At 34.0% G+C, this 15,837-nt stretch overlaps 1 protein-coding gene across 1 annotated transcript in view; it reads right to left on the bottom strand.

Annotated features, from left to right (window-relative positions):
* The window catches only part of LOC149785308 (TBC1 domain family member 9-like), a 113,886-nt gene that overhangs the window by 77,963 nt on the left and 20,086 nt on the right, over positions 1-15,837 (bottom strand). Inside the window, exons 10-15 of the mRNA XM_089979198.1 lie at positions 15,255-15,311; positions 12,214-12,285; positions 11,150-11,282; positions 6,072-6,191; positions 2,954-3,042; positions 647-708 (exon numbers count right to left, since the gene is read on the bottom strand). Coding sequence (XP_089835324.1) covers positions 647-708; positions 2,954-3,042; positions 6,072-6,191; positions 11,150-11,282; positions 12,214-12,285; positions 15,255-15,311 — 533 coding nt within the window. The remainder of the gene's footprint in view (positions 1-646; positions 709-2,953; positions 3,043-6,071; positions 6,192-11,149; positions 11,283-12,213; positions 12,286-15,254; positions 15,312-15,837) is intronic.

The raw sequence follows: 15,837 nt of genomic DNA, 5'->3' as shown, positions 1-15,837 counted from the left end.
GTAGTTTAACAAAAAATTAACTAGAGACGCTTATTTGGGTAAAGGAGAGGTAATGAGTAAGAATTTCTTCCTGTTGTCTATAATGGTATACAGGCATATAGGACAAATTTTAAAATTATCTCCCATTTCCAGATCTGACAGATAGTGAAACATATTCGAGATGCTAATGTGATTAAGGAATTATTCAAAGGAGAAATACATAATACATTTTCTAAAGGCAATCAAAGAAATTCATAAACATTTGATGTTTTGCTAATATGATTTGAGCATTTAATGATAATGCCTTACAAGCAGATGAACCCATTCAGTTGAACCAAAATGTCATCAGCAAACAGTGCATGATGTTATCCTCATGGAAGGCAGTTTTTATGCTGGCTCGGGTACTTATCCCAACATTCTCTCCTATTTTGGAAATCATCAAAGAAATTCACTTACTACAATCATTATTCTCCCAAAGATACAGGCTTGCAATATACGGTAAACCTGTTGTGCATGGCAACCTCATTAGGGATTAAAAGTGTTTGTTATGGGCTTCATCAGAAGTCAAATACTGGTTTCTGTAAGAACAAAACCTATTAAATTTGTGTTTCAAATCTATATTTAGGTGGTTGCTGTAACAGGATTGACTACTTTTTCATGGACTCACCATCTTGGGGTACTGACTCAGTTCCAGAATCTAGATCTCTTGACTGATTTCTTCTCAAAGGACTACAATAAAGAAATATGTCTCTATCAATGTTTTTAAAATGAAAGGCATATATATGAATAAAATGGAAGAACCTAATAAACATGCTTCTTTGCCTTTGAACATTCTCTGTTAATACTAAACAAAAATTTCAAAATTAAAAACAATCACATTCAATGAAATTTTTGTAAAATCATAAAAATAAGATTACACTTCTCCCTTGATAACTGGCAACCTGATGAAGCATAAAGAACATCCTGGGAGAGTGAGCAGGGCACATAATTTTGATCAACTCAGCTGGTAGATGGGGTACAGTGCAATTTTTGTTGATACTAAAAGATTTTAATATTCTTTTTCCAACACAAATATTTATATAATGGATTTTATTACTAATGGATATTAGAACTAAAGACGTCAATTAAATTTAATAAATTGAAGACAAACTTTTAATATAAATCAAGCTGATATACAGTACTCACAAGTTTGTGCATCAATAAAGTCAGAGTTGCCTCCCTCTCAATATTAAAGCTCGTGTATCCATTGTAAGCAAAGACAAATAACTATATCTTCATATACTCTATAAACTCATAAACTGCTGGAGCCAAGACAATTAATGTCTGTACTGATTAATTCCACAAGATAGTACTTTGAAATGTCTCTCTGAACTTCATCAACAGCACTTGCCATTGACTGCCTATCATATGTACTAATAAACACAGTTGGCACACAGCATATGCCATGGACTGAATGCCTGTCATATGTACTAATAAACACAGTTGGCATAAAGCGCATGTCACAGACTGAATGCCTGTCATATGTACTAATAAACACTGTTCGCACACATCATTTGCAATACCTTGGAAGACTACATCTAGTTTGAAAAACAAAAACGACCAAAATTAACCAGAACTGACAAAAATATGTACATCAGATGCGTTATATGAATTATGGTTTAACTGCACATCGGGATAATACTGACTACAATCTGATTAAAATCAAATCTCCACTGTCCTAGGTGAACATATGAGAGCAACTGTTTAGCGGTCACGTTTTGGTGTACTATGATATTATCATAATCGCTAATTGTATCAGCCAATCAGATGAAGTCTTCAACCATCACATTTTGGGAGACTGAGGGAATCAGAATAAGAGATTTTGGTAATTTCAAATCAAAATAAATATAACAGATCTTCTTCCTGACTGTTATCCCTTCTGCCATAATGCCAGAATGTGTCAGATATCATGGAGTGGTAGCCTATGATGGTAACTGGGGCCAACTCTTTCTCCTTGTAGAGTCAGACAAAAAATCTGCTAGTTGATGGATTGAGACATTCAAAGGGACAATGTTTACTGACTTGGCTCTATTCCCTGAAAATACACCACTTTCCCTTATAAGCCTTCAGAGTGCAGGACCTTCTTGCTCACAAGATTATCCTCACCATAGAAGCTTTAAATTCTTTCTCTCACAAAGATGTCTTGACAAGAGCCAAGTATGAAGAAGATGATGGTCTGTGCAGGGGTGGAACACCTGCGAGCACAGATGAAGAGAATCACATGATTCCCCATGTTTTCATATATATGTAACAGGCACATATGAAGAGGATCACATGATTCCCCATGTTTTCATATACATGTAACAGGGACAGATGAAGATCACATGATTCCCCATGTTTTCATATACATGTAACAGGGACAGATGAAGAGGATCACATGATTCCCAATATTTTCATATAGATATATTAAGCACAGATGAAGAGGATCACATGATTCCCCATGTTTCCAAATACATACAACAGGGACAGATGAAGAGGATTGCATTATTCCCCATATTTTCATAAACATGTAACAGGATCAGATGGAAGATCACAGGATTCCTCACATTTTCTACAAAGTCGAAAGAGCACATGATATAACACATTAATTTTGCACTTTTCAATTTATTTTATCTATCTAACTTCCATAGCTTGTTACACAACTCCTTTCAAAACTAAATCCAAGTCCTGACAGCTTCCTGTATCAAGACTTCCAGTACACTAAATCAACAAGTTGTGGTATAGAAAAAAACTATAAATGATTTGGAAAAACACTATAAATGGTACCCATAACTATAAATGATTTGCTCATTCTTGCTGATTTATCCATGCATTTACTGTTTTTATCTTAAATCATTATGTGTAAACCTTAATGAATATGGGAATGCATGTAGCACACAACACCTTATTATAATCTGACATCGCAAGGAAAAAAGGAAAACAGTTATATACTTACCTAGTGGGAACATTCTGCCGTGAAAGACAGTCTGAAATTTTTTCCAGAATTAAATCTCTTTCATTGAACTGGGAGAACATGAAGTTCATCTGCAATGGAAAGAGCACAAATAAAATGTGCATTTACTTAATGGACCTGTCTGGAAAAATTAAGCTGAAAAGTGATATGACATAACTTTTATGCAAAAACTTGTTCTTTTGTTATGATGCTGTTGGTTTTCATTCACAAATTTTGTTATAAATTGACTTTTAAGTGGCAAGTACAAAAACAAATTGCATTATTATCAATAGTCCCCCCCCCCCACAAAGTACATCAGCTCAAGTTTGTTTGGAAATACAAATGAAATAAGAGTCCGTTAAAGGGTCTGTCACCCTATTGTCCAAAAAGTATTGTCAGGAATCCAGATAAGTCCATTTTCTTTTTTTCTGCTGAGTTTTGACACTATTTCTGATAATCTTGAGAAACAACACACCAAAGTTGATAAGAAAAGCTTGTTTATGTCAACATGTTCACAAGATGAATGTAAGTGCAGTACATCAATCGTTATCATGACCTTTGACTGTTCATGCAAGAAAAGTAGCAATTTTCGAGGTGGCAATGGTGCATTACAATACATCAGGACATCTAACAGACCAAAGGTCATCATTAGAAGTTGTTAGTGAATACCCCCTATCAATGCAATCATCCATTAAGGACAAGTAGCAATAACAAGATTATCATGATGGCTGCTACAGCAATCATACTGGATGTCAATAAGGTACCACTTTTATTTAGGTTCAACAAGATATTATATGATGTCTTCCAATAAACCCCATGTCAATACAACCATTGATTCCAGAGGAATAGCAATAATAAGAATTTCAACATGGATGCATTGGTGGCAATACAGACTGTCACACCATCGCCATTTTTATTTAGGATCAACGAGGCACCATATGAACTCTTTTAGTCGCAACCCATGTAAATAAGAACATCTATCCAGAAAGAGGGAGGGATAACATTTTTAAGTTGGCAATTATGGATTAAAAGTGATAATAATGACTCCTGCGGCAGCCATACTAAATGTCTTTGGGGCACCATTTTCATTTAGGACCAACTTAACAATGGAACGAATGAATTATTAAGTTTCATGGAAATTAACTCAGAAGTTTAGGTGGAGTAGTAATAACTTGTGATAACAGAAAAAGGATTACAGACACCATACAAAGTACAAAAGACCACTGCATAAACTCTTTTGATCATTAACAAGTAAAGGTAACTTTAAAAATTTGTATACAATTGCCTTTAAGTGGCAAGTACACAAATAAACTGCACAAATACAGAATAAATCAAGGAAAAATACTTATCAGTATATGTCTATCAGGAAATGAAAATTAGAAAATGAATGAAATTCTTCAAACACAGGTTACCAGCTAATCAACATCTGTAGCAGTAAATGTAAAACAGGATATTTGTTCACAACAACTGTCTAATTTATCTCAAGCAGATTTCTAATACAATTGTCCTGACCATAACAGTCACCTGCCTTAAGTGGTCAGTTGCCAGCTTTTTCCTAACAACAAAGTGGTATCTAACTGCCTTAAGCGGTCACTTTAGATATGCACCAGAGAAGGCTTTGTTTAGATAAAGGAATATTATTTGAATCAATGTACAAATATTTCTTACCTCCCTTGCACCCGTACTCTGTCATTATGACAGTATAACTGAAAAGTGTCAATATTTCAAATTCGAAAAAGAGACAGTTTTTATTATTGAGGAGGAGGATGAAGCAATTTGTTTGCTGGATAGTGAGTAAAGTAGCTGTGTTATCACAGTAGAAATAGAAACTGCCTTTATGTACCAGTGTGACAGATATAGGTCGATATCTTCATCTATATGCATGTGAATTAAAGCTATCTCTAAAGAAAAATGTTCATCATTAAGATCAGATATGAGTTACATCGCTTTTCATTAGGATCAGAGGTCATTCAGTATTTAAAACTTGACTGTAAAAGCTGGCAAAGTTTCAGATCATGGGTCACAAACGAATAGCCATATATGGCTTCTTTTCATTTCCCATTCATCACAAGCTTCTCACTGAAAATGACTGTCTCTTGATCTCTGTGAGTTGAGAAAACAGAAAATCCAGATGTTATTTTAAAAGTAAGAACAGCTGTCTAGATGTGAATCTTATACAAGCTGAATGACTGGCCAGTCAGTCATCTGTTTTACAGTCATATGTCAGTCAGTAGTTAAAGTAGTGTTTAGTCATAGTGCACAAAAATCATTAGGATCAGTGATTATTTGAAGCCAGTGATGATTTAAGTTTTAGGATGGATTAAAGTGTGCAAGATACAGTCATCTTAGCCATCCTGTATAGGACATAAATTTGGGAAAAAATAATGTGTACACATATTGCATAATATTACTGAAAAGAGCTCATAAATCAATCTTGATCAAATAATAATAATAATAATAATAATAATAATAATAATAATGATAATAATAATAATAGTAATAATAATAATAATCAGCAAATATATCCCAAACACCAATTTTTAAAGATGAACCTGAGTATAAAGGCCAGTTTTGCCTTTGCCCATGGGTGGCCACTACTGATAGGTTTGACTGTATATTCATTTATTTCAGCAGATAACATTTATGTAAGTTTGAATAATTTTAAAAGCATACATGATTTGAAACTTGTTCTATGATGTCAGCATACTCAAATGATTTTTCCCTTGTTGGTTCCCAGCTTAGGATATGCTCAAAGTTTAGCTCACTGGATGCAAGCAAGTAAAACACTGATTTGTGAATTCATAAACTTCTTTTAATTTCTTTTTGTTTTTCTAAATGAAACCCTGGATGGAAAAGAGCCAAACAAGTAAATCTATTGTGAGAAGGGGAGAGAAAAAGAGCTGATATTACCAAAATTTGAAAGATAGCTGTGATCAGAGATAAACTGGCTACATAATACTCTCGTTTGATTCAATCTGCATGGCAGTGTGGGAACTCAAGGTACATTGAGGGAGGAAAAAACCTCAGGTCCTATGGTGTCCTGGGTTTCTCTACCAAGACTTTTTATCATTGTCCATGTATCTGCCATCCCACTCACACATATTATGTAAATAATACAAACCTTTCCCTTTGTGGTGATCACAATGGCATTGGTGAAAACATTGGCTCCAACTGAGTTTTCCACTTTTTCCACCACCTGGATATCTCTCATTGGTAATATCACTTTGACAAGGCCCTTTACCTGAATTCCAGAGATTAGAATTAAATAAGCTCAGTTATTTTACATCCACAGTGAAACACATTTTTTGGTCACAATATATCATAATTCTCAAGCAATAATATGATTGATTGTTATATAACAGAACAAAGAATTACAGAATTCTTATAATCATATAGTATTTTCTTTATCCATTAGTACCCATTTACTATACAACAATGTTAAATAAATTTACTGAGGCCTGTACTCCAAGCCTTTAATAGAGCTGGTCACTGGATTATAGATATCTGAAACATTTACAACATTTCAAAGAAAAATAATACATAATGTATAAACTATTTTACCATGAATTCTACCATTCTACCAATCACTCTATTATTTCATTCTCTCTTTCTGCAACAAATGGAAAAATTCAACATACATCAAAAAAGCTTGCAAGTTATTATTACACTACATATGGATGCATTTGACATTAGATACCATATTTTTCATATAATTTTATTCCCTTAACTAAACATTTTCAGTACATTCTCAAAATTCCTACCTATCTCTATAAATTCTATCACCTCCCTATTTTTACTTGTACCATCAAATCTATTTATTGTCAAAGAATAAGCATGTAATCTCACAATATATTTCTAACCCAATTATAAAAAATTGTAAATAAAACAATTCTACAGTATTCTTCATAGCCTATCCTTCCTACTTTCATGGTAGTTAATGGTTATGCTGTTATTATGCAACATAAACTGGAACCCAGGTTTTAATAAAAGGTGTATTAGTCCATAAGAAACATTTAAATACCAACATATGTAACTTTACAAGTAATAAGTCTGAGAAAGCAAATGTTCTAGTAAAGTATGTTTCTCTAATACTACTTATCTGATCACATTACATTAGCGCAACTTTTCTCTGCTACCTTTGAATCCAGCCCTAGCAGAAAGATGATAAACACCTTTATCAGGAAATGCTGAGAATCCTATATCTAACACCTGTATCAGGTAATGCTGAGAATTCTACACATAACACCTGTATCAGGAAATGCTGAGAATCCTACATCTAACACCTTTATCAGGAAATGCTGAGAATCCTACATCTAACACCTTTATCAGGAAATGCTTACAATCCTACATCTAACGCCTTTATCAGGAAATGCTGAGAATCCAACATCTAACACCTGTATCAGGAAATGCTGAGAATCCTACATCTAACACCTTTATCAGGAAATGCTTACAATCCTACATCTAACACCTTTATCAGGAAATGCTGAGAATCCAACATCTAACACCTTTATCAGGAAATGCTGAGAATCCTACATCTACTTGTGTCAAGCAGTAAGAGCAAGACTGCTCAACTATAAAGATGAACTTCTAATTTTAGTTAAGCAAAACAAGAGAAAATTTGTATATACATGTGCATGGAAGATCCTGGTGGGATACCACACTTGATTATTCTCTTACTATCAAAGGTTTACCAGGTTTGCCAGTCTGTACATGAACCACTAACCAAAGATTCAGTTCTCTCTTTACTGATGCCATGTCAGGAAAATGGAAGCTAGAGTCTAGGCATGCCACTATATACACTGACTTAATAACTTTAACCAAGCAGCTAGCACATATGGTGTTAAGTCTTGCATTCCTGTCTTCAGTGGGAGGAATATTCTTTACAGTTGATGCAGATATTGTCCGTGTTAAGCTGTTCTTAGGAAGAAACCAGGTTGTATTATTAGAATGACTGAACCATTAGAATGGTACTGCGTGTAGTTTGGATCTAAAAAGTTGTAGATCACTCACTCAGCATACTGAAGTTAGCATTATCACAAAATGTTGTGTACAATAGTTTGGCCACATCAAAACCCCAAGATTGATTCCACTGGAAATAATATTTATCAGCATGGTCTGGATATGTCAAAATTGGACCACAAGTCGGAGTTCACCTTGTTGCAACCAAACCATCTCTTCCATGATGTCTGAATGTGTCTGAGATAATGAAACAGTACCCCTTAAATGTGATAGGGTCAAACTTCTTGTTTTCAAAAGAGAAAGAAGTTCTCCATTGTCAAATGGGTGCTGAAATACAGTGTGACCCTGCTACAACACAGTAGTTCGGAGACATAGAACCCGACCGTGTTATAGACTGAACCATGTTAAAAGCAACTAGGTCAGTTAGCTGAAGAAAATGTTGCATGTACCCAAAAAGATTTGCAGTGTGCATGTGTGTGTGTAGGTAATAAATGCGGGCAGTAAAATACATGCTTCATTGGCACAGTTACCATCTTAAATCGATGCATATTAAATGGGAAATACACCGGTAGTGAAAACAGGGAAGACATATATAATATTTTACTTTATTTAGCGAACCACGGATTGGTACATATACGTGTACACTGTTTATATATACATGTACATGTCTTATGTATAGCATGAATAGAATATCAACGCTGTGTACTTACCCGTGAATCTCATCATATGCATTCAATCCACAATACAAGTAATTCCATCGAAAAAATGCTCGCACAGATTTAAAATATTCAATAATTTTGTGACAGGTCATATAGGTCTGAATTCAGTGGATAAACATAGCACAATCATGTAACGAATGATGAAGCACATTTAGTTTTCAGTACGTCCCAAGTAGGTAAAAGTTAGCTTGCGTTTTAAGCTGCAGTTGGTAGCGTTCATAAGCACAAACTGTTTCCCTGCAAAAAGGAAACTTTCACGGCACAGTAAATGTGTTCCAGTCATGTTGGAAAATGAAAAAATCCATCAGATTCCATTGCTTTTAAGTTTGGTACTGCCTTCTTTGAAGAAAAGTTCATTGTTTTTATTGCAAATTGTAGTCGGCTTTCTTTGATGAAAGGTGCATGCATTATTAAAGTCACCACTAAAAGCCAGCTATTGAATGATTGAGAATGATTTTTTTTCCATTCGCTTAGTACGTTTTCATAATAGTCATTGCTTCAAAGGTATTGTTTTCTTTGAAATTTTAGCAAACTATTTTATCTGGGTACATTTTTAAAAAAGGAATTAGCTGTCGTTTGGTCGAGTGTAGTTACAGTTCCTTCCTGCCTATTGAATAGACCAACATGTAATTTATTAATTTTTTTTACATTTGTGGTAGTGGAGTGATGCTGTCTTCCACTCATGCATCAGAAATTTAACAAAGGGTCAACGGATGATAGAGATGCAGGTGTTCTAGTCTGATGACAAGGATTAGTACAGAAAATGTGGGTGTTCTGAAGGATTTAATTCTGAGTGGAAAGAAGAGGAATTTTACTTATCATCCACACACAAATGAGAACCAAACAAATGCCCATTTCTTATTGTGGCGGCAACATCAAATAATTGTATTGCATGATTGAGATTGATTTTGTTTCCATTTGCTGAGCACGTTTTCATAACAATTGGTGCTTTAAAGGTAATGTTTCCTTTGAAATTTCAGCAAACTATTTTATCTGGGTACAATTTTAAAAAGGAATTGGCCATCCATTGGACTAGTTACTGTTCTTCCCTCCCAACTGAATAAACCTATAAGTGAGATTTTTTTTATAAAAATTTACATTTGTTGTAGCAGTGTGATGCTGCCTTCCATGCATGCATCAGAAATTTAGCAAAGGGTCAACGGACAATAGAGATGCAGGTGTTCTGGTCTGATGATAGTATTATTACAGAAAATGAATGTTCTGAAGAATTTAATTCTGAGTGGAAAGAAGAGGAATTTTACTTACCATCCACATACAAATGTCAGTCTGTGTAAATGTATTAATTACTAGAGAGCAGCCAAAAATCCGATGAAAGACAGATTACAAGACAATGCCTCAATCGGTTGATCTCCACTACCAGAAATGTCAAGAACAAAAAAAGTGAATATCTCACAACATACAGTACTCATGCTTGATGTCAACATAAGCCGATTCTGATATAACACTGCACTGTTAAGACGGTTTGTCAATATGGACAAAGAAATTGTTTATGTAACAGCAGATAAATTTCAGTGCATTTTATATCAAGTTTGCAGCTTCCTTTCATGGGGCCTCGGAATTTCTCCACTCCAAACCAATGGTTGTATATACAAGTTTAAACAGCCAACAATGTTGCCAATAATAATAAAAAATCACCAGATGGTATATTTTGCAGCCAATAAGGAAAATAAAATTGCAGTTTGTGACATTGGTGAAGCCCTATGATATCCTATAATAAACTTTTTACACTTTATTTTTTGGACTTTTACGAAGAAAAAAACTATTATTTTGTGTGAGAGAAAAATACATATAAAATATCAGAAGCCATGCCACAACTGTCTTGTATTATTCATGCTTGATCTCTTCTCCAAAAAGATAATAAACTTTTTGTTATTTTCGTACTTTTAAGAAAGATTTTTTTTTGTGTGCGTGAAAAATACATGTGTATAAAATTTCAAGAGCCATGCTGCAACCATGTTACATCCAAATTCATGTTATATTGGAGTGTGCTATAGCAGGGTCATATATATATATATATATATATATATATATATATATATATATATATATATATATATATGTATGTATGTATGTATGTATGTATGTATATATATATATATATATATATATATATATATATATATATATATATATATATATAACACACACAGAGAACACGGAAAAATGTCTTTTGTCTTTATGGGAGGGCTTGATTCGGAGGTAGCAGAGAAAGTTATGCAAATGTAATGTGATCATGTAATGTGTTTGATGGAGATAATGACCTCAACAGAAAGCCTGACCCAGAAACTTAATCTTGAAAACATGGAAAAGCATAGATCATGGAACAATGAAACACAAGTCTTAAAATGACTCTGTCCGCAATCTAGCCAAATATAAACAGTACTCATATACTACAAAAAAATGTAACATTTAAGCTACATACAGTTCCTATACCATATACAGCAGTTATAAAAGTATAGACCACAAGATAACTTCAACCTGTACCTGAGTGTTTACTCACCCTCGAAGCAATGCAGACATAGTTCTCAGAAAGGTACATTCTGGCATATACATGCTGTTTATTGTACGGAGTTAGCAATACACAATCTATGTCTCCATCTAACTTCTCTGTCAAAGGCAGATTAAACGTGGACCTGCAAGTTTCAAGTTTTTATTGGTATAACGTTTATTTTCTACGTGACATGTTTATCTTAATCATAAAATTACAGTAAATTTACTAATTTTTAGTGCTTTGTGCTGCTACTGACTTCATGGTTTGAACTTTACTGTTATTGAATTTCACAGATATGTCACTATTCCTCCAATTCTCTCATAAAGTGTGTGTGTGATTTGGATTTTTAACGTAGCTTTAAAAATATTTCAGTCAAAATGTTATTTAATTTCACAGATATGTCACTATTCCTCCAGTTCTCTCATAAAGTGTGTGTGTGATCTGGATTTTTAACGTAGCTTTAAAAATATTTCAGTCAAAATGTCTACACTGTGGCAGTTTATAGTGATGTCTAGCACTGGGGCACCATTCAGCATGCTGCAGACATGTAGCATGATGTCCCAACAAGTCACATTATCCTGACCTGTCCCATCTGAGGTAGACACTCTAACCACTAGGCCACTGGAGCAAACCCTCATAAGGAGCTTCCGGATCATGCAGTTTCTTTTAAAAGTGATGTTATATCATGGATCCCATTCCATTATTTAATGGTAATATTATGTATACCTCAGTACAATTGTTACATTAGTATTTTACCAAATGAATTTACCAAGTCCACCTCTTGTGCACTTTTAATATTCTTTATGAATAACTAAAAACTTATCAAGTGTTATCTTGTTATCATTAAGGCAAAAGAATATCAGAAATTAAAAAGACATACAGTAAAGCCATTTACTTTTGATCTTGGTTGTGATATTTATCAACCCCAGTAAAATTCTATATACTGATGCCACTTACAATGATAAATCCTTGTAACAACCAAAAAGCTAAAGTCAATAATTGAGTCAAATCATGTACATAAATGTATACAATGTTATTTTTTATTCTCATGGTAGGTATTGACTGACAGTCACCTGTATGCATCACTTCGACTTCTGGCATCAAGATCTCTCTTAAGGGTTGACACTTTCCTGGGTGTCCTTCTCCTGAAACAGTTCAAATTAATTAAAATCTTGATAGAGCTGAAAGTATTAAAGAAGAAACCAATTAGGCAGAACATCCACTATCTTGCAAATCTAGCCACTGTAAGCTAAAATGATGCTTGCCATGTCTTTTTTGCTTGTTTTAGCAGCAGAAGTGTTAACATGTCTGACTACTACGGTGGAAGTCAGAAGAGAGTGGTCTCCACTTGGATAAAGGAACCAGCATTATAACCCATCAATCACCAGTGACTAATGGAGTGGATGTGAATGCTCATCAAGGGATGTTACTGCAGGGACAACTTGGGAGTCAAGTATGATAAGAAGAAACAACCTCCGGGTGTTGAGGAGACATATCAGAACTAATCTGAGGCTGAACTGGTTTTCTAATAGAGTAACTAATTCCTGGAGAAAAACACTACTGCAGATGTTCCAAACCGTAACACATGAACAAATTCAAGCATATAAATTACATCTGTAAAAAATAACTTTAATTTTGATATTTAAACTGGCCTAATGTGCCAGCAGCATATGCACAGTAAATACAAAAGTGAACCAATGGTTACCACATTTATACAAGCCAAACCTTTATTGATAATCTCAAGATTCAGCATAAATTCTTGGTAAATTAAATACACAAATCAATCTAAAGAAATTAAAATCTACTTTTTAAGATATGAAATGGAGACAAAAAGTTTTAACTTGAAAACGATCTTGAAAACTTCCAAACTATTATAGGATCCTATATTTTTCATTGGAATTAATTTATGAATATGATTGACATTTTTGTCAGCAATATACAATACATATTGTCTACAACTCAACCTGGCAAGAAATATATTATAGGATTAAAATGATCATGATACACTGTTGAATTGTAAAACCTACCTAATCACTCACAAAATAAATGGAGTCCTTCAAGTTCATAAGTGATAAGGTAACATTTACACAAACATGATCAATTAATCTTTACAATTCTAATTGTCCCCCATTCTGTAATCATATCAGTGGAATTCTTTCATATAGCACCAGAGTACTAGCCATATCTTCAATAGCCAAAGTTGATGATCCCTTTATTTATCACTGACGTTGAACCAAGTGCATCAACAACTCTTTGTTATCGAAGATGCCCTTGCTCTACAGAATCATAACACAACAGCTGATGAGAGTGACAGTGATATTTATTGAGTAAATATACTCTACATGTTGAGCATTCAGTGTACTCACTTTATATGCATTTCTATATCTCAAAACAAAATCCTGTTCATTTTTAGAGCTCCACTGCTCATTACATTACATGATAATGACAATGCATACCAGATGATTAAAACAAACTGTGAGAGCATAAATGCAATAATATATGAAACTGGAATAGCTCATAAAGCCTGTCATATTCCTTGTTTGTCCACAAGCTGAGTGCTGGAGCGCAGGAATGACTGTGTGGCTGCAGTTTAAACTTCTACTCTGTGATTTATCTGGAGCTGATCAATTCTGATGTGAAGTCACAGGGGAGATGTGGAGGGAGGGGGCATTGTTCCTGTTTTGTCTGTGATAGAGTTGACATAGCAAAGCTTGACCTTAACTATACTGGAATCTGAAACCCAGAAGTAGTCCACAGAATGTACACAAGAAGTGTAAAAACATTCAGAGCATGAATGATAGTTTACATCCCATCACATAAAAAAAAACATCAATTCATAACAACTGTAATTATTATATACAGTCAAACCCGGTTATCTCGATTACGTCGGGGGTGTAAAAAAATCGTCGACATAACCGGGTCCCGAGATATCCGGGTTCATAAAAACCGGTAATTTTAAAAATGTCCTTGAGCATTACTCCTGTCTCTTGCTGGTGTTTACTGGAATCCCCTCCCACTGCATGTTACAATAAAATAAACAAAACGCTTAATTGATAATAAAATTAAATGAACTAACCTGGTGTTGTTATCATTTATTCCTTTTTTATCATCATAAGTAATTTATTAAAGAAAAAATATATCTATGAACTCCTTATATCACATGTAGCGTATGCATCCATTACTGTAGTGTGCATCACTTATGTCAGATAACACACGACGCATTTTTATAATTGATGTGAATATTGAAAAACAAATCATGTTTGGTTGTACTCAGAGGTTTGAATATGTTATCAGATTGAAAAATGGATCAAAGAAAATCACAAACGAGAGAGTGAGAGAGAAACATCCACCGATTGCTTTCAGGCACCCGCCATTCACGCATAACGCGGTGTTAGGTGCAAAATAACCAAGATTGTATTATATCCAGGTTAATATATGACAGTATCTCGCAGATAAAGATCAATAAATGTTTTTGAAAATACATGTACATGTACATGTACATTGACTGTGAGTGCAAATGACACTCCTTTCGCTAGCATGGGTTACAAAGAGTATTTATTAAAGCAAGTTAATGTTGAGTAGACTACTTACCCCGCAGGCATCAATGCGAGTTTGTATCAATTATGATTCCAGATGTCTTTGTGAATCCTTGAATATTTTATGTAGTGAACATGATATATTCTTAATAAACTAATCGATTAAGCTACTCTTACGAACCAAAAATAGAAAGAATATGAAATAAACATGTGACTACTGCCGTAACGGACCAAAATTGTGCCTGAAAATCGATCGCTTTTGCTGACTATTTCTTGTACAATTTCTGTGAGATTGACGTTAAAAAGTTGCATTTCGTCGAATTAAGCGGGTCCACATGTTACTTCGGACCGAAACTTATGCCCGACATAACCGGGTTATCGACTTAACAGAGGTCGAGATGAGCGGGTAAAAAATAGCATAACAAAGAAGAATTTTTTCGGGACCGGACCAAAACGCTCGACATAAGCGGGTTGTCGAGATAACCGAGGTCGAGATAAGTGGGTTTGACTGTAACTTAAAAGATACTTAATATATGTTTCTCACTGTTTATGGTTTACAAACATTAAGTTTTACTTACTTTGTTCTTGCAAACATTGTCTTGTCTTCTTCAAAACCTCCTCCTTCGGAAATCAACCTGCCAATACAAATTTTTACAGCATTATACTGGGATTTGTTAATACATGATTAGAGGCAATTTACAGTCTAATTCCATTCATCTGACCTCTATATTTATTGTTTTAATACATCGATTTAATGAAAGCATTACAAATGAAATCGAGGATATCTTTTTTTTAAAGTCAGTATAACTACTTCTGGAGTAAAATAGGATACATTGCATAGTCACTTGTGATAATACATGAGTGAAATACTTCTTATATCTACTCAAGAAACCCTGAAGATTTTCTTTTTTAATACTCTACTTGAATGGATGCAGCCACTTAATTTTGGTTTGTAATCAATACTTATCAATGCTCAGTTTCCATCATTTTCATTAATATTTATGATTATGTTGAGAGTTAGAATTGCTACTTAAACAATTTTATTATGTATTATATTTTTTAAACATTCCTAAAAATGAATCTGTCATTGACGATAACTGTATGGGTGAAAATATATCAAACAGCAACAGTTCATGTAGTCAGTCATTAATAATGTTCAGG

The sequence above is a fragment of the Sinohyriopsis cumingii genome, chromosome 13, assembly GCF_028554795.1.
Source record: "Sinohyriopsis cumingii isolate HCF-2022 chromosome 13, ASM2855479v2, whole genome shotgun sequence".
Lineage (NCBI taxonomy): Eukaryota > Metazoa > Mollusca > Bivalvia > Unionida > Unionidae > Sinohyriopsis > Sinohyriopsis cumingii.
The sequence above is the reverse complement of the archived record's forward strand: the minus strand, read 5'-3'. Positions and strand labels throughout refer to the sequence as shown.